Below are 23,934 nucleotides of genomic sequence, written 5' to 3'. Positions count from 1 at the left end.
GTCACTGACCTACTGCACTCCGCAGTGCTTTCATGGCCAGAGTGCAGGGCCGGTAGCACACTGTCTGCTTGTGCCTACTGATGATCAAGTCATGGGTTTTGCTGGGAGGCACGTGTCTGCTTGAATGGGAACAGTGGGAGCTACAAGAGGCCATTTTGGAATTTAAAAGGTGTGACTGTACCCATAAGCCTCGGCTCCTATTGTAGCCCCCAGACAGATTTCTGCTCATCTGACCATTGCAGATATGTTCTTCACCATGAGACAACCCCTCCAGAAGCACCTTCTTTGTCCCGCTGACTATAATGGAAGTGACACACCAGCCTTACTCCAACCCAGAGCACACAGACCATATATACTGAAGCAACGAATCACAACTTCTCTCACACACCCCCATCAGGCTTTTTTGAGAGCGATAGCCACAGCATGAGCCAGACACACAGAGCCAGACCCACCTTGTCCACCAGAGCCCTCACAGGAACACAGGAACAGCTCCAGGACCCAGCTCTCCAGACCCTCTCCCACTAGTGGGAGAGGAAAGGATATTGTGCCCTTCGTGCCTCTCAAGGAGGCACAAAGGAGCAGCAGGAGCAAGACTTTTGATCTGGCAGCCTTGAGGGCACCGATACTAGCAGGTGTGAAGCTCTGACAGCTCAGCCCCAGCTGCCCAGTGCTGGTCTGCAGGCAGGTGCCTAGCCAGCCCCAGCTCAGGGGGCTGAACCCTGTGATGCTGTGCCCAGACAGTAAGGGTGCCTGCTCCGAGGGCGTGATGCCCTTGATATATCAGGGGCCACCCACTCAAAATATATTTTAGCAATCTTTCTTCTTTGAATCTTAGGGACTCCTAAGAGATTTCTCCTTGAGACAAAAAATTCCAGAAAAAAAAACCAAACCAAACCAAACCAAACCAAAAAACCAACCAACCAACCAACCAAAAAACCCAACTCAAAACATCTGTTTGCTCTGTGGACTGCAAATCCCATTCCCAGAAACAAGAAATAGCAAGTCAAGAGCTCTCAAAACACAAGACAATGTACGGAGCACTCATAACTTTCTCCCACAACCCAAAAGGTGTGAATACCGACTTACTCTGTCACAGCCCAATTCTATCACTTTGGATTTCACAAGGAAGCATGAAACTTGTAAATAAAGGCACAGTTCTCTCCACGCTCACATTTTATTGAAACTATACACATATTTTACACACAATTTGAGTGGGAGCTGTTGTACCAGACTTTGGTATCTCATATACATTTACAGAACCTGAGCACATTGCAGTTTTGTATTTGAATACTCTCTATACTTTCATCTTAATTCACAACACTCAAAACAAATGCTTTTTAGTACGTTCAGTGACATAATAGGTTCCATTACTCAACAACAGACCCATTTACAATATTTTCTCTTTCTCCCCTATCCACACAGTATTTCCAAAAGGCGCTTGATTTTCCTCTCTGAGTCCACAGTTCTCTTGCAGCTGCAGGACATCAGTTAGGGACACTGGTTCCATCTTTTCTCTGTACTCTCCAGGTTGCCCTCTGCCCTCCTCCAAGTAGCTTATGTCAAATGATGCAGGCTCCTCTCTAGGAAAAAAAAAGCTGTCCCATTTCCACACTCAGTACATCCTCCTGATCTTTTACAGAGACTAAACAGAGTCAGTTTTGCTGCTTATTTTTACAGCAGGGACAATTGTTCACTAAGAACTATGCTAAGGCAGTGGACCTGTTTATGAAACTCAGGTACCCAGGGCTATGGCTGATGTGGGCTGACAGGGAAATAACACTTGGACCACCCCATCACCGATAACCCTGGGCTGTCAGCTCACCTCATGCCAGGCCTATCGAAAGCAGCACAAGATGTTTGCAATGATAAGACTTATAAAAGCTCTCTCACAAAATGCTGAACATTATGAAAAAATGCTTGGGTTTAATAAAGCAGAATCCTTTGTCTAGCTTGTGTACACACTCGCTTCACAATGAGCATGTCTATTCACAGATAAACCATCTACAACTGAATAGTATTCCTTCCACCCCAAGTATCACTGCCATTCTTCAATTGCTGCATTCTCTGCATGTGATGTCAAAAAATTACAAACAGCTTTCAGGCACACACTAGAACACACCAAAAACCAAACAACAGTCCTTTGTAAAATACTGCTAATCCATACTACTTCAAGGTTTGTTTTTGAAAGGTTTAATACCTTCTTCTTCTTCTTCTTCTGTGACAACGGTTTCAATGGTTCACATTAAACCCACAACTTGGTTTACCTTCATACATTATTGGTGCTTCCTTACAGCCCAAGTAGTATGTTTGTAGCACCTCAAGGGAAAATCCCTTGGAAGGATATGTCTTCTCACCCCATCAATGCACAAGTGAAACCGAGAAGGGGAGAATATCAAATCCCCCAGCATGTCAGAGGGAAGATGGACAACACCCAGAGGTGGCTGTTCCAGTGTCAGATGCCGATTACAACTCAGCACAACTACAGACTGCTTAATAAGGCACTTAATCAGTGAAGCAGGGAAAAACAGACTGCACAAGCCACAGAACTACAGAATGTGTTTTTTCTCCACTGTTAATAGGTATGCCTTTTCAAGGATCATTCAAAGTCTGCTGACTTGCTCACTAACAGCTGTAAGACAAAATTTGCATGTATCTGAATTAAACACCTACCAAGAGCCATCGCCTTTTCAACCAGAGTAAAACTTTTTTCAGACAAAACCCAGGTTAGAGGGGAGATCAAACTTTATTCCTGGGTTTATAGTTCCAACCTGAATAATGTCTTCCCCCATTCAATTATTACTTTATCTGCAGCAGGATGAAAGGGAAGAGCTTTTACTCAAGACCAAATCTATAAACATGAAAATAATTTATTGCAACATTTATACAGAGTGATACCTCATCTGGTTTTCAGATTAAAATACCATAATATGAGGTAAATATGCAGTTTGCTTTCTTAAAACACTACCAAAGTCTTAAAAAAGTAGTAGCATCCAGCTAATTTTTAAAGACAGTAATGACAGTAGATGAGTCAGGGGAATCTTAAAAAGGCCATCTTTTTACAAAGTCATATAAATTTTTTAAAAAGGATCCCCCTCTTTTTTTTTTTTTCAAATGACACAGAGAGAAATATATTTACTCCTCTGATAAACAACATGAAAACCCAGAAAAAAAAATCCCAGTAGACTCTGATTCCAGGAGATGAAATTAAGTCAACTTCACAGTAGAAAGGGAGATGAGGAGCAGGAAGCAGTCACCATTCATTTGTCAAAAATCTGCATCCAGAGTGAAGACATTGTCCATTGTTTCTGCCATAACAGCAAAACGCTGATATTCTGAAACGCGCTTCTCAAAGAAATTTGTTTTTCCTTCCAGAGAAATATTCTCCATGAAATCAAAAGGATTTTCTGCATGAAAGACCTGGAGAAGGAAAAAACTATTATAGTGCTGATTCTGATAAGGAAATAATGCTTTAAAAATAAAAACAAAAAACCAACAAACAAAACAGTCAAATCCCTTCAAACTAGACCATCCCTGCTGCAATATGTTGTCAGATCTATGGACACCTATCTAAGCAAATTCAGTACTGCCATTCCCACGGGTTTGGTCTGTGGTGAAGTTCACCTGTACAAGTTGCCTGTTATTCTTTGAGGACTGCAGCACTTGAGCACAGCTTACACTTTCCATTACAAACCTGCCAAGCCGCTGAAGAGAAACAATGGCCTAAATTGTTCTTATTCTTTTAAACAGTGAAGCAGATATATTAATACCGTGGTTTCAGCTGTCAACCAAAGAAAGTCCATGTGCTAAATATGACCTGCTCCCAGGCATGATAAGAGAGTGCTTTGTGGCGACAGCTTTCCTGGGCTGCACTGGCATTCCAGCATTCGGGGCAATTGCATCTCTTACCTTTGAGAATCCGAGCTCCATTAGTAACCGGTCTGCAACAAATTCAATATATTGCTTCATCAAGGTGCAATTCATTCCAATCAGACCTACAGGTAATGCCTCTGTCAGAAACTCCTACAAGTTAAAATACAGGTGACATTTAGATAAATGAAATTTAAGAAGAGAAAGGAGAGAAGACAGCTGTGCTTCACAGTAACACAATTTATGATGTCCCAGGCTCCCCAGGCAGTTGTCTTGCATCACTAAATTCAACAAGTGTCTTCTGTTTTCAGTAGTTGTTTGTATCTTCCTTTATTTTTAGCATGTTGTTCTGGAAAAGGCACAAGGATTTTTATTACTGCCCTCTCATCTGTCTTTCCCCACTCCCCCCAGCTTAAGCTTCAGTATAAGCTTAAGCTCCAACTTCAATAACATCTACACACCATACTAGTGGGACCAGGAATAGATCCAGAAATCACCAGTTTTCCTTGGCTTCCAGACATTATAGAATGAGAGATCAGAGAAGTAGTGATATACACGTGAGCTGAACCCAGTCATGTATATGTTTAGGCACCAATGCAATACCTGTCAGTGTTGTTGAGACAAAGCTAGGGAATTTGTCATCATCACAGTAGTTAGATGACAACAGAAAAGAAAGACCAAACTAAAATCCTGCCAAACACTCAGCAGTGCAGAAACTTGTACCTGCGAATGGGTAGCACTTCACGTGAAAGAACCCGACATCAGTCTCAGAGGGAGCTAAAACCCAGCACAGTACACATGGCCACAACAGACCCTGCCTTTTCCCGAGGACAAGCAGAGATGTGTATACAGGAGGAGAAACAAAGATCCTGAAAGGCCCAAGATAAGCAAACTCTTCTCTAAGAGACAGTTGCAGTTGGACTACATAATTGTTTGTAGGTTCCTTCCAATTGGAACTATTCTATTCAATATCAAATAAGACACCCTTTCTTCCCTACTGTCATTAGGGAAGAAACCAGCTGCCAGCTTCAGCTTCTCCCAGTTGCTTGACAACTGAATGACAGAATCACAGAATCAATTTGGTTGGAAAAGACCTCTGAGATCATCAAGTCCAACCTATGACTGAACACCACCCTGTCAACTAGACCATAGCACTGAGTGCCATGTCCAGTCTTTCCTTAAACACCTCCTGGGAGAGTGACTCCACCATCTCCCTGAGCAGCCCATTCCAATGTCTTATCACCCTTTCTGCGACGAAATTCTTTTTCCTGTCCAACCTAGACGTCCCCTGGCACAGCTTAAGACCATGTCCTCTTGTCCTGTTGCTGGTCACCTGGGAGAACAGACTGACCCCCACCTGGCTACAACCTCCTTTCAGGCAGTTGTAGAGAGTGATGAGGTCTCCCCTGAGCCTGCTCTTCTCCAGGCTAAACACCCCCAGTTCCCTCAGCCATTCCTCACAGGACTTGTGCTCCAGACCCTTCACCAGCTTTGTTGCCCTTCTCTGGGCCCACTCCAACACCTCAATGTCCTTCTTGAAGTGAGGGACCCAGAACTGGACACAGGTCTTGAGGTGTGGCCTCACCAGTACCAAGTACAGGAGGACAATCACTGCCCTGGTCCTGTTGGTCACAGTATTCCTGATACAAGACAGGATACCACTGGCATTCTTGGCCAGCTGGGCACACTGCTGGCTCACGTTCAGAAAGTCTCGCGTACAGATAGTCTCTGACTCTTACTGTTACCATTAAGGAAGACGGAAAGTATAGTATGATGCATTAGGTACTCAGGCCTAAGCCAAGTATTAAATATGGAATCCCAAAAGTTGGAAGAGTAATTTATTTGTTTTCACACATCAGATTGGTCCTGCACTGCACATAATGCTGTCACAGCCAGACTTACCTGCTCAATTTCAACAGCATTAACGATGATCTCACGGACTCGCTCTTCTGACGGTCTGTTCACTAAATAATGGAACATTAGACAAGCAAAATCACAGTGTAGACCCTGAAATAAGAGAACAATGAAAAAAATAAGTCAGTTTTACCCTCCTTCTCATAGTTTGCTCTTACTCTAAGGCAGCCTCATTTGGACTGAAGCTTCCTAGCCTCCTGCTTCTTTGACAGTCTTGTTGTTACCACACGTAGTGCGCATTTTCAGTTTACAATCCAGTAACATCTCAAATCCAATACATGCCACCTATGCCAAAATAATGCTCAGCATACATGTTTCTCAGGTAAAATTTTTTTGAGGGCTGCTCTATTGAGAGGGATCCTACACAGAGCCTTGCTGGGTCTCTGCCTCCCATAAGAGATGATTTTGCAGAAAAACTCCTACATCAAGACCTGCACAACTACCTGCAAGTTAAAATAGAATGTTTACCTACTCTTCACTTCAAGATACTTGGTTTAAGTTCTTTCAGTAGCATTTCTTCCCTTGATTCTCCTAACAGTTTTTAAGAAAGAAAAATTCAGATTAGAGTCACCAAATCCAAGACTAACAAATCATCTCTGCCCCAACTAATCCCACCTTCACGTTTCACCCAGTTATTCTGCACAGAGCCTCGTAAACTGTGCTCTTTTCCAGGATTTCCAGAAAAGCCTCCAGCCAAGATAAGACAACATTAGGAGATGAGCAATCCTTCACAATACCAGACAGCTACTCCAAGAGGTGCCTTGGTTTCTATTTGACTTGCATGGCTACAGCTTGAGCCTCTGGTTTCAGCCATATCCACCACTGCCAGACTAAAGGAGCACTGTGCTACTGTCTTTCCTCTCAACAGCAAGGTGGTCACTACAGCCAATAAGCACCATGACGGCACATCCAGAGTGAAAACCAGTCAGAAGGATTTGGCAGACTATGGGCTACAAGACAATCCAGTACTACCACTAACAAGGGTCAAAACAAAACCAAAAAGTGAACATTTTTTTGGAAAGGCTATAAAACCCTTGTGATTCAGGTCATGAAACAGTCCCGAAATACCACAATTTGGGAAATATCCTGCCTCTAGGGACAGCCTTAGCTGCCTGCTGCTGTCATGTCCAGGACAACATCACTAGCAGGACGTTGCCTAGTTGCTCCAATGAACCGGTGTGCTCTGCTGACTGGTGCTCCCACCAGCTTTGCACCTTTCAGAATCAGAGAGGCACCAGCTCGAGGACAGCCTGGGAACAGAGCCTCCAGCTCAAAAAACAGACTGAGTGTTAATCATTTATCTGTTCAGGTGCATCAAAAAACAGTTTGTGCAGCTTTCCACTGTGGATTCTTTTTACTGCCATTGCTTTTGTAACAGCATTTCCTGGTTTTCGATGCAGGTGCTGCGTGCACCAAGCCTTGCCCTTCATAACAGCACTGCAGTTGGAATTATGCCAGCAGAGCCCAAGAAAAATTCAGTCTTTTGGTGCTCAACTCTGCAGAGAAGCACAGTTACACTCGTTCATCTGCAAGTGATCCTTCTAACAAAGTCCTTCCTCACTCAAATGGATCAGTTCATAATAACTCAAGGAAGGTCAAGGCTGGAGAACTGTTTGGTTTTACTTACTGATCATATCACTTTCTTCAAGTGTCTTTTAAAGACATACTGTAAGATGTCTCCTTTCAAATCAGTTTATCTAACCCATGAAAATTATTTCCATTATGATAAAGCTCTTTACTCTTTTAGGCCAACTCTTGTAAGTTACAACCACTAGCATGTTTATACTGCATACAAAACTGGTCTTTCCACTTTTTCAGTGCTGACAGCAATGTAAGTAGTGTGCTGCACAAGCCTCAACCGCAAGCAACAGCTGCCAACTGGCAGGAAGCAGAGAAAGGAAGGGGCACTTGTCAGCACATGGCTTGCCATGTTTGGTGTGCTCACATGCAGCCTCTCAGACCCCTCACATCTTAAGCTAAGAAGCACTCCCCTCTAAGGCAGATCTGTAGCTGCCCCTTCCCAGGAGATTCTATTGCTGTGCAGCAACACAAGAACATGGAGAGGGTCAGTATCTGCTGCTTCTGCAACAACCTGCCACAGCTGGCCTAGTCACAGAGGCAGGCGGTTGTCTTCAAGCGTCAGAACCCACAACTAGGAGCAGGTGGGGAGTGGTACAAGGAGACCATTTGAACTCGCCTGAAGGCTCAGTCACACACTAGCCAGGTTCTTGCTTCAGCCAGCACCCACTGCAGCTGGGGACCATGCAATTCCACCCCAGTCCTTGAGCAGCCAGGCCTTTGCCTCCCTTCACAGCAGAGGAAAACAAACATCCCCTTTTTAGATTTAAAAAGTTCACTTTTTTGATAATACTATATGCATTAGTGTGCTGGGTTTGGCTGTGATAGAGCTGGTTTTTATTCACAGAGGCTGGTATGTATCTCTAAGATAATAGAGATGCTTTTGTTATTGCTGAGCAGTGCTTACAGAGCCAAGACCTTTTCTGCTTTCTGTACTGCCACACTAGTGAGGAAGTTGGGGGTGCATGGGAGGTTGGAAGGAGACACAGCTGGGACAGGTGACCCAAAGTGACCAAAGGGATATTCCATACCATGTGACATCACACTCAGTATACGAAGTGGGTGGGAAAAGGAAGAAGGGGGGGCAAGAGGACATTTGGAGTGAGGGCGTTAGTCCTCCAACATGTAACCATTACACGAGGGTGCCCTGCTCTCCTGGAGATGCCTGAACACCTGCCTGCCCATGGGAAAAAGGGAATTAATTCCTTGTTTTGCTTTCCTTGCATGCACAGCTTTTGCTTTCCCTGTTAAACTCTCTTCATCTCAAACCACAAGTTTTCCAGCTTTTACCCTTCTGATTCTCTCCCCAATCCTAACAGTGGGGGAAGTGAGTGATGGATGGCCAGGCCAAACAAATGGTGGTGAATGGAGTTAAACCCAGTTGGTGGCCAGTAACAGGTGGTATTCCCCAGGGCTCAGTTATGTTATGTTATATATGCTATATATATGTTACTGGCCTCAATGGCCAGTCCTGTTTAACATCTTTATCCATAATCTGGTAAACGGGATCGAGTGCACCCTCAGTCAGTTTGCAGAAGACACCAAGTCTGGTGGGAGTGTTGATCTGCTGGAGGGTAGGAAGGCAGGGGGATATGGACAGGCTGAATCAATGGACTGAGAACAATTGTATGAGGATCAATAAGGCCAAGTGCTGGGTCCTGCACTTGGGTCACAACAAGCCCATGCAATGCTACAGACTTGGGGAAGAGTGGCTGGAAAGCGGCCTGGTGGAAAAGGACCTGGGGGTGCTGGTTCAGAGTAGATGAACAGGAAGCAGCAGAGTGCCCAGCTGATCAAGAAGGCCAATGGCATCCTTGCCTGTGTCAGAAACAGTGTGGCCAGCAGGACCAGGCAGTGATTGTCCCCCTGTACTCAGCACTGCTGAGGCTGTACATTGAATCCTGTGCTCAGTTTTGGGCCTCTCACTACAAGGAGGACATTGAGGTGCTGGAGCATGTCCAGGGAAAGGCAACAAAGCTGGTGAAGGGTCTGGAGCAAAATTCTGATAAGGAGTGCCTGAGGTAGCTGGGGGTGTTCAGCCTGAAGAAAAGGAGGCTCAGGGGTGACCTTATCGCTCTCTACAACTACCTGAAAGGAGGTTGTAGCCAGGTGGAGGTCGGCCTCTCCTCCCAGGTAACAAGCAACAGGACAAGAGGAAATGGCCCCAAGTTGCATCAGACAGGGTGTTAGATCACATATTTTGAAAAACTTCTTCATGGAAATTGCTGTCAGGAATTGGAACAGCCTGTCCAGGGAAGTGGTTGAGTCACCATCCCTGGAGGTATTTAAAAGACATGTGGATGTGGCACTCAGGGACATGGTTTAGAGGTGAACTTGGCAGTGTTAACAGTTGGACTCAGCAATCTTTGAAGTTTTTTCCAACCTAAATGATTTTATGATTCTATAATTATAGCTAGAAGTCTGCTTCTTTCCCCTTTCTCTGACAACACTATGCATTCTTCATGAATATAATCCTGCCCTTCTCCTGGAAACTCATTTTTCCCAAACAGTATGTAGGACATGCCAACATTACCTCATCTCTGCTAATAAGTTCATTGGAGAAAGTCAGTCCAGGCATCAGGCCCCTCTTCTTCAGCCAAAATATAGCAGCAAAGGAACCCGAAAAGAAGATGCCTTCCACTGCAGCAAAGGCAACCACTCTCTCACCTGTTTAACATAACACGTTTTTTGTTAGACACAAATTATTGTATTGCTCATCAGCAAGATGCACCATCAGACAGCCTAATGCCAGAGAGGAACAATCCCCTTTGCAGCACTAGGTGCTGTTTTTGAGCACATCCTTCAGCAGATCCCGAGGCATACAGGGTCTACAAACCCAACAGCACTCAACCACAGGCAACCCCAGCAGAATTGAAGAATGAGGGCACCCACTGAAACTGCTGTGGGTCAGAAGTGAAAGAACATAATTGTGGCAAAGACATTAGTACTCCATTATCTCTTTCTCCTAAAAGGCAGGAAAACGGCTGTGTAACTGACAGACAAACTGAGACAAGATCCAATCTGCTATAAATTGAACAAAAAACCTTACACCTTCTGCTTGTTGAGAATCTAAATAAAACCATATTCTTACAAGAGTAAGAATATGTTCTACAGAACATAATTTATCAAGACACAAATAACTACTTATATTATCCCACCTTTCATCCAAGGAAAGCATAGCATTATTGGTTCCAGTTCTCCCTGTTCTCTACAGGTGTGTGCTTCTTCAGACTACAAGACCATCTGATTGCTTAAACACACCATTCCATGTACACTACTTTAAAAAACTTCATAAGATCCTTGGGTATATTCTAACATGAAGAGCTTTTGCACTAAGTGCTGGTACCTTTTCCCAGTGAGAACTGCATAGAATTTTGTTTAAAAAAGAAAATAACTGCAAAATAGCCAGACGTTCTACTTCCTCTATGAGATACATATGCCAACTACTGGCTCATCTGAAGAAAGTTAGGAAAAAAGCATGCAGAGCAACACAAAAGTATCACAGAAGTTATTAAGGAAAGAATTTTTCTGGCAACACTAAAAATCTCCCAGTTTACTTCTACAGAGAAGTGGAGAAAGGCTGCTCATACAATATAGTTTAATGACACACGAGACTGAGCATGAATGTGGATAGAACACATGAAGTTTGGGGGCAGGGAGCGGGGGAAGTGTAGTTTTTTGAGTTAGGGAATGTTCTGATTCCTTGCACACCCCACACTGCTGGGAGCCAAACGAAGGAGATGATGCAGGGGCTCCACACACAGCAAGCAAAGACAGACTGGGGAGGGAGTGGGACACTCCAGGAAAGGACAATGTACAGCAACAAAAAAGAACCCCACTCAAACAACAGTGTGAACAACAGATGCTGCAAAAGAATGATATTCAGATTTGTTTTGCTTGTCAGGCTGAATCTTTCCATCTCCTATACTTTCTTGAAATATAGAGTGTAGCAATGGATGTTTGGAAAGAGTCCTGCCAAAGATGGACTGATGAAGCAGAAGTTTTTAATGTTGTTTAAACTCATGTTAAGAGGGCTCTTTACAGAGCCACTGCGTTTTCCCCTATACCTCCACTGTAAATCCCTTATCTCTCAGGCCAGAGTGTCCTGGAAGATGTCCCAAGGTGTTCCCATTGGTCCTTTGTCAACCCCTCCCTTATTGGCTGTGAACCCCTTACCTTGATTGTGACCCCTCACCTGTGATTGGTCCCCAAAGGCTATATAAGCCCCCTCCCACAATTAAACCTCCTCTTTCGTCCTCTCTCCCCTGGTGGTCTGGTGAGTGCTCCATCTTGGGGTCCCAGGGCCACGTGGGGGGGGGCAGGGTGGGAGAGCATACTCCTTCCAGGTTATGGACTAAAACGAGGCCTGAAGGATCTCCCCCATCCCAAATATCCACCGTTAATAGAGGATGTTTGGTTTAAAAAATTCACCAGTCCACCCATTATGCATTTCAGCTACAGCAGAACACTGGAAAGGATGCCCTGTATTGTGCTGATGGAAGCTGAGCCAGTGTCACAGCTCTGAAATGAGATACAAAAACTAGAAACCTGGTTCCAATAGCAAACCAGAAACACCAGTGACAGACGGTTCTTCAGTCTTTTTGTCCAGGCTCAGTCATGCCTCAGTTACAAAAAAACCCCATGGATTTGTCTATGTGGAATGAACACAGAACACAGAAAATGCCTGGACTTTAGCTGCCCGGTTCTGAACACTGGAGTACAAAACAGGAGCCAACTGGAAGAAATAATCAAAACTAAAAAATAAGGTCTACAAGGAAAAACTGAAGAAACGAGGGTTGTTCGGTATAAAGAAAAAAAAAAAAGACAGAGAATTCCATAAGCATTTTTCATAACACAATTTCAGGGGGTACTGCCACTACTATATTTCATTAGCTAAGATAAAAACATACATGCTCACTAGAAGTTCCTTCTAGTTCTTTAGTTAAACCAGAGACCCAGAAACCACTACATCTGTGGAGAACTTCATTTCATGTTCCAAGGGTGCAGCTTATTCACAGAGGATTAGTTTGCAATATGCAACAGAAAAAACTTTTTAAGAAGCTACACACCAAAAGTGGATTCTTGGTCTTCAATCCACTTCAGAGCCCAGTCTGCTTTCTTCTTGATACAGGGCATTGTTTCAATAGCATTAAATAAGAAATCCCTACAGAAGAAAACAGAGGCAAAACATCAAAACAATGATTTATGTAAATCTGCCCTGGTTGTCCCTTCTGGCTCAATCAGACAGAGGATCCCATTATGCAAGGCTCTGAACTAACCTAAGTTAAGAGATTATTTCCACCCCAAAGGAATGATGATCTGTCCTGGGTTTGGTTAGGATAGAGTTAATTTTCTTCCTAGTTGCTGGTACAGTGCTCTGTTTTGGATTTAGGATGAGAATAATGTTGATAACACACTGATGTTTTAGTTGTTGCTAAGCAGTGTCTACACTAAGTCAAGGACTTTACAGTTTCCAACACCACCCCACCAGCAAGTAGGCTGGGGGGCATAAGAAGTTGGGCAGAGACACAGCCAGGACAGCTGACCCCAACTGGCCAGAGGGATATTCCATACCATATGATGTCAAGCTCAGAACACAAACTAAGAGGAAAGCTGGCTGGGAGCTGCTGTTTGGGAACTGGCTGGGTATCAGTCAGCAGGTGATGAACAATTGCACTGTGCATCACTTGGTTTGTACATTATTATAATTTTACTTTTCCGTCCTATTGAACTGCCTTTATCTCAAACCATGAATTTTAGCTTTTCCCCCAATTCTCTCCTCATCCCACTGGGTTAGGGCAGGAAGTGTGGTGATTAGCTGTGTGGTGTTTAGCTGCCTGACAGGTTAAATCACGACATGATCTCTGACAGCAAGGGCAGAGAGAGGCAGATGTGCAGAAAGCAACAAACCCAAGGGCTCAGAGGAGGTGAGATGCAGAGATGGGAAGGGAACTCAAACTCGTCCCAGGAGTGCTCACCCACCATACCACACTGCCTCTCAGACTTGAAGCCAGTCACTTCAAGCCTACCCACTGAACAAAACCTCATCTTGCCCAACTTAACAAAAGGAACTGGATTCCTACACACAGATACTCTGTTCCCACGATGAAGGGAAACCTTATAGTTCTCCCACTGTCACCACACAGGATGCCACCATGGAAAACCAAGCTCTGGCTGACCATCACCATGGTGCTACTTTTTAAATGTATTACTGTTTGGACTAGCAAGTTCTTCAGACAACAAAGGTGATTGGACTCTCCAAAGAACCCAATCCTTCAAAAATAAGCAGTTCAAGTTGTATGAAAAAGCATCGACAACAAAAATGTCACAAGGATGCAATACATTGATCACAGTATATTAGAAACACCAGCTGGATCATGAGCACTCAATTTCCTCAGGCTGATCCTTTGCTGATGTGAGAGCAAGAACCACAGGAGCACAATAACCATGAGGAGTTTGTCTAACCTTTAACAACATTTCAGAGAGTCCGCAATTCCTGCAAAGATTTATACAAATATTAACTAACCTTGTGACACTCTCACACAAGTCTATTGGTCAGTAATTCTCCTCTATATTTTGGGGGTCAAGCATGCAGGCCTTGAAAACTTTAAGAAACCTTCCCCAACTCCCCCAGTAAGTCAGTATGAAACAGGAGACAGATGCTGCTGCCCAACAGTGGTGCCACTGGCCTAAGTGACAGATTTCCCATGGGTCTGTAACACATCCAGAGGTTTACCTTTTCTTGGGATCTTTGATGTAGGTGTCTATGAGCAAGCTGTACATCTCCGAGTGAACATTCTCAATGAGAATCTGAAAGCCATAGAAACAACGAGCTTCTGGGATCTGCACCTCCTGACTAAAGCGTGCCACCTACCAAAACCAGAAACATGACAATGAGTACAGTAAAACAGTCCTGCGTGACACTACTCTGAGCTTAAGGAGAGACAAGAGCTCTCTGCCACAAAGACAAGATGGGAGCAGTTCAGTCCTACTTTGTTCAGAGGTATGTCAATAGCACAGGTGTAGTGCAGAGGAAAATAAAGCAAGCTAGGTAGAAGTAAATACATCTCTTACATATATTGGATAGAAAGCTGAAGCATGAGAGCACACATATACAGGAGTAGAACAGCAAAATATTGCAATACTAAACATTTCATTCTGAACAAAGCCTCAGATTTTTTGCTGGTCTTTAAAAAATAAACAATATGACATAAGACATGTTTGTGCAATATATGCACGTATATTCTATACATTATAGACATTCAAGATTTAAACTGGGCATTTGCAGACAGATACCACTGCTAACCTATGGTGAGAGATTCTCCAGCCCAGAACAGACTGCATCTTTCTAACAGCACTCACCTGCAGCCCTGAAAGGTCCTAGGATGCCATTCAGTGAGAGCAATATGGATTTTACCAAAATGGGCCATACAGACCATGGCATAGCCATGGTCTGTATTCCCTACTTCCCATTTTACATGAGTACAGGAAGAAACGTGGGGTTCTATTAAGTCATTCAGAAATGTGCATCAACAGAGACAAGCAGGGGCTGAACTTAAAAACAGTACCCAGAGTAATGTGATTTGGAGTCCTGATGACCCCAATTGACCCAATTTAAATCAAACACTGCTCCCAGAAGAATAAGCTGCTTGCTCCCCTTGGCAAAGGTGATATGGAAAGAAAAAAAAGTACACATTTAATAAAGCTATGCATTAACGTGAGAAAGCCAAAATGAAAAATCAATTTGCCAATAAAATGAGTAAGTATTCAATCCCTCTGTAAATCTTTCTCACCAGGTTTTCATTTACAATTCCATCACTGGCTGCAAAAAACGCCAGAACATGAGAGATAAAGTATTTTTCATCTGCTTTGAGCTTGTTCCAGTGAGGAAGGTCCTTTGACAAATCAACCTAATGAAAAAAAAAGAAAAACATTATTGGACTTCTGAGTTTGTCATTCTGTAAGAACAGAAGCAGCCCAGTCAAATGACCGAGGCAGAGTTTTGGCATTTGCTCTCAAATCTTTACATGTAGAGAATTTAAATACACGTATCTGTAAAAGACAACAGACGCACTGAAGCACTGCTGTCTCTCTCTGCAACAGTAATATCGTGTTTGTTTCACAGCTTGCACTTTTGTAACATGGAATAAAAATCAGTGTCTATGAAATAGATAAACCAGATGTTGGAAAATATTACTATCTTTTTGTCATGAGTATGAACATGCACCAATAAGCAGAGCTCACTCTGAGGCATTTAAACTTTACTTGAAATAAATGTTGATACTCCAAGCAAGCTATACCCAAGCGTGCCAAAAGATGGCCTGAGGGGACTTTTGCCTTTGGCAGGTGTTCAGCCTCCATCCTGTTAAAGAACGGCATGGAGCAAATGCTGTGCAAATGCTCTTGTCTACCAGACCGAACTCTAGACATAGCAGAAAACCACAGCTTCCTTCCCACGGGCCGTTTTTGTTTGTTTGTTTGTTAGAGTGATTTCTGAACCACAGGAACAGTTAAGTAGGGCCAGGTGTGAAAAATACAGAGGCCTAAAAACTTACATATATATATATGTACACACGTGGGAATATAAACATGTACACTTATACATGTGTCTATAAACACATACAAACCAATTTTACAGCTAACTTACCAGTTCATTTGGAAATGCACTCACAGATGGTAGGACAGTGTAAGAAGGAACCAGTAACACGGTAGAAGGGAAATGCTGATGAGGCAGGAGTTCAAATGCCTTTTCTTTAATGCTTTAAATCTACGTTTGCTGCAACAGGGCAGCAAGCCTCCCAGGCAGGCAATGGAATAGTACCTCTATGAACCACTGCTCCTCATCATCCCACGACACTTTCTGGTCTATTTAGAGCCTTTCACTTCTCTGCAGTTGCAGATCACTGTTCACAAACGAGCAAAGGCTGCATAAGCTTAGAGTTGGAACAAGCAGCTCCCCTTGCAGATAATCTGTCCAAAGCAATGCAGTGTTCAGAAGTCTCCACTGCTGCAAGGACAGCAAACCAAGTACTGCTCAGGTCTGGCTAACCAGCAGTCTTGGGGAAGAACTTACAGCTGGCATTGTAACACAGGGCAAGCATCTCACCAGAGCAATCAGGAGTCACTTAGAAGCATTTTTAGCAAGTGTCTCTGACTAACACCATCTTTCTGGAAATTAGGTGCCTAACATTAAAAACCAGAATTCACCTGAAATTGCCCAGAACATCTTACAGGGCAAGGAGTTAGTTGCAGGCTCAGACACCAAAGCAGGGTAGGAGCTATGTGACCACAGTTCAGAGCTATCCAGCTTAGGGTCTCTCTATAACCAGAAGAGCAACCCAGGATACAACTCCACCTCATCTTAAACCAAACACCTAAATCAGCTCTGCTGAACTGCCCTGTGGAAGCAGCTTGCTTTCCACTGTCCATGAAGGGTGTTCTGTTTTGGTGCTGGTATCCCTTGTTTTATGCCATTAACTCCAATCCTTACAACACAGAAGCCAGCAGCAGAGCTGGGAAAGGAGCACCAGGACACCAGTGGTCTGAGTGCCTTGTGCCAACCCACTGGCCCCAGGGCTCACCTCTTCTGCTGTCCAAAAGGAGGCCTGAGCCTGCTTATACATCTTCCATATGTCTGGGTACTGGATGGGGAAGATGACAAAGCGGCGGTGATTTTTCCTGAGAAGAGGCTCCTCATCAAGGTCCAAGCTATTTTCAGCAGCACTCGGTGGGGAGATCTGAAAATAAAGCACAGTTCTGGTTAAAGTTACCATGACCTATTCCTCCTCTTCCCTACATCCCAAAGGTGTAGTTCAAAGGCCACCCATGTCACACAGACACTCACCTGCCCTGTCCCTGGGGTACCTGTCCCCTCGCCCTCCATCCGTGCTCCTGCTCCTGGGGCAGCAGCACTGCCTGTCCACCGGCTCTTTCCAGCACAGCTCACACCAACCACCCTCTCCCAGCTGTGCCTGTGCCAGGAAGTGCCTGACACCTGTGTGCCAAAGACAAAGCCTTTCTGCAACATGAGGAAGAAATCTGCCCTGGGAGACAAAATCAGCTGCAGTGGTACTCACACGTGTGAGATCACAGCTCAGAGCTGCAGCCCACAGCCAGCACAGCTCCACCAGGCACATTGCCAAGGGTACCCCCCAGACATCTGCTTTACGCTGAGCCACTGGGGCCTGGATGGACTTGCTTAAAAATGCCATGAGATCACAGAAACTAATCCCAACTGATAGAGGACAGCCCTGTGCCACAGCGAGTCACAGCATGGAGGTTCTTCTATGCAACCCTGTAGTGTGCAGAGGGCAGCCCGCACACCAGTGTAGGCTGCCCTGGAGGCTCTCCCTCAAGTGCCAGTATGCAGCCATGTGACTCTCTTTCCAACAGCTGGTAGCAGGAAAACCTCTGCCTGGAGTCATTTGTCTCCACCCTGATCCTTCTGTGGGCTCCCAGAGAACATATGAGCACAGCTCTTCCTCAGAGAGCTCCCAGCCTGGCCAAAGTGGGGACAGCTGACATTTAGGAGGCAGGCCAGTGAAAGGCAGCACAGAGAGGGCACTCTATGAGCAGGGCCTTCACCTCACCTCCAGCTGAGGATATCTACTGCCAGGATCAATTCCAGGCAGCATTCTACCAGGCACATCAGCAAGCACCTACTGAAGACAACAATTGTGAAGAGCTGTCAGGACAGCATACTGCAACCTCTCCAGAAGGGCTGGTGACTAACACTGATCAGAAGTTTAGCCAGCAGGATGCCCTTCTGGGTCAGTTCCAAGATCCCACTGACACTGCTGTAGAGGATAACCAACCACAGGCAGTATATGAGGTATTACACATAATACAGCAGGAAAGGGGAGCTAAAGGTTTTGAATACCATTGTTACTACCCTCCTAGGAGGTGCCAAAGTCCTTTCCCTACCCATCTGTTTGTAATAACTCACATAATAAAAAGTAATCCTTTAGTTCAATTTGGAAAATACTCTACTTAATTTTTTTTTTTTTTTTACATAGCTACTTACATTTTAAAAAAACAAATAAAACCCAAACACACATTGCAAAACTAGCATAGGCACCACAGATTCCCAAAGAAAACACATCAGGAAGCACATTCTGGGTTACAATTTTACCACTTTATTATATTTTTAAGTATTATTCAACTACATGAGACAAATTTCCCAGCATCATCTTGCCAAGTCTCTGCTGAAGACCATGAGAGTGCAAGACCTTTTGTATTTCCCAGGACACAGAGATGATTTCAGTAACCCACTGGAAGAATCTGGGCTCGGCGGAGACAGCACCACGTCTTAGCACACACCTTCTCAGGGCCTGCCAGGCAGCCAACATCTCGATCTGCTTCTGCATCTATCATCATCCTTAAAAATGGAAATGCTGCAAAAGTCTTCCTTGTTAGTCCAGCCACTGCTGGCTCATAGACAGCAGTGGTCCACCAGGACCCCCAGATCCTCCTCCACAGTGGCCCCAGCCTGTACTGGTGAAGGGGGTTATTTCTCCCCAGATGCAGGACCCAGCGCTTGCCTTTGCTGAATTTCAGATAGTTCTGCTCTGCCCATCACTCCAGCCTGTCGAGGTCCTTCTGAAGGACTGCACAGCCCTCTGGGGCGTCAGCCACTCCTCCCAGTTCTGTGATGTCAATGAACTTGCTGGGGAGGCATCTGCCCCTTCATGCAAGTCATTGATGAATAAGTTAAACAATACTGAGCCCAGTATCAACCCTTGGGAGACACCACTAATTATAGGCCTCCAACCCTGTGCCACTGATCCCAACCCTTCAAGTTCTGCCATTCAGCCAGTGCTCAATCCACCTCACCATCCACTCATCCAGATCACGCTTCCTGAGCTTGCCTATGAGGATATCATGGGAGACACTGTCAAAAGCCTCACTGAAGTCTAGGCAGACAAAATCCAATGCTCTCCCCTTATCTATACAGCCACTTGTCCCATCATAGAAAGCATTCAGGTTGGTTAAGCTTGATTTCCATTTGGTGAATTCCCGTGGACTGCTCATGATAACTGTCTTCCATGTGCTTAGAGGTGGCCTGAAGATTCCATCACCTTTCCAGGGATTCAGATCAGGCTGACTGGCCTGTAGTTTTAAAAACTGTATAAAAAAAAAATTAAATACATGGTTTTGGTTGTTTTGGGCTTTTAATTTTGAAAAAGGACGGATCAGCTACAGAAACTACACCATACTGAAATCTCCTGCTCAACCTACGTCCAACCTCCACTATCCCCTTCCGGGGGGGAGAGGAGTTTCACAGGTAGGTTCCAAGTTGGCAGGCAGGCAGCTGCTAGTTACAGGACAGTCCCATCTCTCTCCATTTTGGTTTCCATTCCTCTTAGCAAAAGTTTTACCAGAGTTATACTCGTTACCTAGCCTGTTTGTTAACACAGGCATGTACCAACATGTCTTGGCACAACTCAGCTGAAAATTCACAGAAGATCTTCTCTAACTCGATTTCAGATGCATTGCACATTCTGGTCACTGCTGGGAATTCTGAACAGCCACCACCTTGTGCTGAAGGAGCACAATGGTTTCCCAGCCCTGCCTTCCTGGCTCCACAGGGCACTGGCAGGGGTATGAGGAGCAGGAGAAAGTAACAGTCACTAGGTCAACACTGTCCTCAATCTGCACCCCAGATCTTTTACTTGATCCTATGATGGCGCATAAAACAGTCAACACTTATGGCAGAAAAAAAGGGCACCCAGTTTATTATGTGTATGTGCTTCACTCTGTTCAGACAACGTGACTCAAACACATAAAAGAGCTGAAGCTGATGGGCACAGGCCAACCCATGCTCTAGTAGGATCAGCCACAGCAGATTGCTCAGGACCACATCCAGATGAGGTTTCACTATCTCCCCCTTCAGAATAAACAACTCTTTTCTTACATGCAAATGGAACCTCCTGTGTTTCAGTGTGTGACCAATGCCCCTAGTCCCATCATGGGACACCACTGAGAAGCACCTGGCTCTGTTTCCTTTATTCCCTCCATCAGCTATTCACACACAAGAGCCCCTGGAGTCTTTTCTTCTCCAGGCTGAACAGACCCAGCACTCACAGCCTCTCTTCATATGACAGATGCTGCAGTCTCTTAATCATCAGCCCTTTGCTGGACACACTCCAATACATCATATCCCACTTATTCTGCAACTGCTAGAAACAAACTCTTCTGCTGATGACAATAAAGCAAATGGACAAAAAAGACTGCTTAGTGGTACCAAAATTTCTTCCATTAATTTCAGAATCAGCAAACTAGGAAATAATTAACATATTTACAAACATACAACCATCACCCCACAGCAAGAGCTGTTGGGCTACATGTGCAAGTATCACAGTTACATGCTGTGTATCAGCTGTAGCCAGGGAAAAAGTTAAAGGTGCTGGCAGAGCCAGCACCGTGATGTGGCACATACTATGAACCCTTGCACATCCCAGTAAGAGACTGCACATGCATCCCATGAGCTCCCAAAGCATTCGGGCTAGCTGTAGGCAGTGCAAGTCATGCTAGCAGGGACATTGGGAAGACCACCAGCATTCCTGGGAGAGACGGCTTGCGCTGCACAGCCTCTGAGGAGCACAGCACCCGCTGGTTCCACACATCCAAGGGCATGCACAGGACTGACTGCCATGTGCCTTTTCACTGTGGGTACAGTATGTCACTGTTCAGGGGGAAACATTAAGGGGTTTCTTAGGCTTGTAATTAACACGGCACACCTGCTTTTGGAAACGAGTACTGATGAGAAACAAGGGTTTCAGAAGACCACACAGTTTCCCTTGACCCTCGCACACCCCGGCCCGGCTTAGCACGGTTATACTTGGGAGACACCAGAACGGAGCTGAGACACCTCCTAGGGGCAGACCCTCCTGATACACAGGGCCTGGGAAGCCAGGTCCGCCACCAACATCCACACCTGCCGCCGTGGCAGCTCAGGGCAGAGGGGGCGAGCTCTGCCTTCCCGGTTCCCGGCAGGCGCAGCTCTGTAAGCCCAGACGCTCCGGGGCGGCAGGACCGGCGCTGCCCCGTCCTGTGCCAAGAAACCCGCGGCCTGCCGGGGCAGGTCCGCATCCCCCGCAGGTGCTGCCAGCGCTCCCTGCTCCCGATCCCGGCTGGCGGTCCGCATCCCCCGCAGGCGCCGACAGCGAGGTGCCCGAAGGCTCCGGCCCTACCGAGCCCGGGCGGGACAAGGGCGCGGGGGCCGCCCCGTGCTCTTTCCAGGGCTGTCCGTGCTAGCAGATCGCCGGGGCAGGCGGGGGTGCCCTGAGTCCCCCCGAGGCGGCCCGGCCCGGCCCTCCCCTGCGGGAGGCAGCGCAGCGCCCGGCGGTGCGGGAGGCCGCGGGCCCAGCCGGGCCGGACGGCGCTGCCGCCACTCCCGGAGCCCCCGCCCGCCCGCCCGCGGCCCCTCTCACGGCCCGGCCCGGCCTTACCCGCTCCGGCCCCGCCGCTTCCCGCAGCGCCGCCGGCCCCCGGCACTCGCCCATGGCCGGCGGGACTGCACCACAAGGGGCGGTGGGAGAGGAATGGCCGCGGCCGCTCCACCCCCGGGGAGGGGTCGGTAACTGCGTAACGCACAGGCAGCTTGTCAAGGGCCTGTGAGTGTGGGTATGATTAATATTTGTTTCTGTCCCTTCTTGCAAGCTGAGAGATCTCATCCAGAGCTGGGAACCATCAGAGTTCCCTGGTTTCCTCTTCCTTTCCTCATCCCGAAGGTGGCCAGGCCCTCGGGCACCTTTTCTGTAGACATGTGAGTCCTGCACCAAAACAACCAGTCCTATAGGAAAGAGAGAAGAAAGGCCCAACCGAATGGATACGGCAGTTTGTCACAGAGACCTGAAATCAAAGATGCAAATCTAAAAACAAACGCCAGTGAGAACTAAAAGGTTTTCAGCATCAAGACAGGCAGCATGTAAGCAGGACTGACCCACTTTTTGGATGCCAGTCCTCTGGAGCCCAGGGTGGTCCCTTGAAGAGGAGGAGAAGGAGGACATGGAAGCCTGGTGATCCTCAGTGGAAATGAGTCCGTTGAGACTGTTCACTCTCCCTATGACCACTGCCCAGTGCTCCCCAGTCCAAGTGCGGGCCAAACATCCTCAGCCCCCCTGCAGCCATGGAAGGGACAGACACAGTCCACAGGTAGGGACTTCAAGAGATTCTGGTGTCCCTCTCTGGAAAGGTAACCTTTGGTTTTGTTAGTTCTCTGTCATTAGGAATTTTGTTTGGTTTGGTTTTTTGTTTTTTGGGTTTTTTTTAAGGGCACCTGGCTGCCACAGTGACTGAGGCCTCCCCTTTCTCCCTTCCCAAGCACGGGAAGTGGGAGTTGGGCCAGCTGGGCTCCTCTGGACTGCATCTGCTTCCTACAGCTTTTTTATGCCTTGTGAGAGAAAGACAAGCCTCCCCAGGGCAGGGGATAATGAAAGTTCAGCAGTGAAATCTGTGCAGCACACCTGATTAAGCACAAGAACAGCTCTGGTTTTCTTACATGGGAGTTTTCTGAGGTGCAGAAACACCTGCCTAAGCAGCAAGTTACTAAAGAGCGCACCAGGAACACAGAAACAGTAAATGAGAAAAGGTGGTTTCACACTTACAACATCCGTTGTTACCTGAGTACTGCTCTTTCTGAGACAGCCTTTAAGTTTTATTACCCAGAGATACCTGTACAAGTTGTTTAATCTTCATGTCCAAAAACACTCTACTCGTGTATTGAATACCAGAGATTTCAGCTTTTTGTCCAGAGCACAAAATTAGAGGAACACTGATTGATGCAGAGCAAACCTAACTGACTCATTTATACTGGCAAAGTCTACTGGTGTGTGTAATAGAGCATGATGGTGGTAAGAGGGAGATGCATGAATTTCTAGGCCAAAACCAACAAGCAGCAGACTATTCGTATGAAATGACATCAACATGCCTGTCAGTTATCTTTGTCCCCTAACCTGATTATCCTGGCTGCTGTTTCAGAATTCCCCAAATGATGGAATGTCCTGTTCTAACAAGGTTTAAGAACTACCACAAATTAATATAATTAGCAAAAGATAGGAATTAAGTTATTTGGAGATAACTTCTTAAACTCACACCTGCCCTTTTACCAACGCGCAGCAAAAGTCTACTTACATGGTGTCTAAAGATTCATATACAGAGGAAAAATACTGCAAAGGGAACGTACCTCAAGGATTAAGAAAACAGTAGTTGGCTGTTCTTGCACCTCCACAAAAATTCACCAACTTCTGTTAGCTTTGTTTTATATAAATTAATTAAATCACGTACACAACACTGAAAAACACTTGTGGAACTATAGAAGTGTTTACAAGCAGAATAAACATACATATGCAATATTGCATTATGCTCAGTTTTGCAAAATTTCAGATTACTCAGCTGTACCTACAATGCCCTGTTTAGAACAAGCTCCCTGATGGGGGTGTGGAAGCTGTAGTCCTTCCTTAGCTCCCAAATGTCAGGTGTCATGGCAGTGGTCCTGCCCTGGCCCTCACGGCCCCGTACCTGTGCTGATCACAACAAGCACATGTGCTGGGAATTGTGGAGGTGTTTCTGTAC

General features: G+C 45.7%; 1 protein-coding gene across 2 annotated transcripts; it reads right to left on the bottom strand.

Annotated features, from left to right (window-relative positions):
- Positions 1-1,144: 1,144 nt before the first annotated feature.
- RRM2B (ribonucleotide reductase regulatory TP53 inducible subunit M2B) lies at positions 1,145-21,934 on the bottom strand. Of its 2 annotated transcripts, none has more exons than XM_027692490.1 (9): positions 21,810-21,934; positions 16,941-17,096; positions 15,153-15,269; positions 14,096-14,229; positions 12,429-12,523; positions 9,893-10,026; positions 5,770-5,874; positions 3,907-4,020; positions 1,145-3,417 (listed from the first exon to the last, which is right to left on the bottom strand). In XM_027692490.1, exons 1-9 carry the CDS (start codon positions 21,861-21,863, stop codon positions 3,265-3,267), a joined length of 1,062 nt encoding a protein of 353 aa, XP_027548291.1. In that variant the 5' UTR covers positions 21,864-21,934; the 3' UTR covers positions 1,145-3,264. The 2 variants fall into 2 exon arrangements, with proteins under 2 accessions (XP_027548291.1, XP_027548290.1); XM_027692489.1 differs by lacking the exon at positions 21,810-21,934 and adding an exon at positions 17,204-17,334.
- Positions 21,935-23,934: the final 2,000 nt, after the last annotated feature.

The sequence above is a fragment of the Neopelma chrysocephalum genome, unplaced genomic scaffold (genome assembly GCF_003984885.1).
Source record: "Neopelma chrysocephalum unplaced genomic scaffold, ASM398488v2 Primary Assembly neopelma1_86, whole genome shotgun sequence".
In the NCBI taxonomy this organism is placed as follows: domain Eukaryota; kingdom Metazoa; phylum Chordata; class Aves; order Passeriformes; family Pipridae; genus Neopelma; species Neopelma chrysocephalum.
Note: the sequence above shows the minus strand (reverse complement) of the source record. Positions and strands in the feature narration are given on the sequence as shown.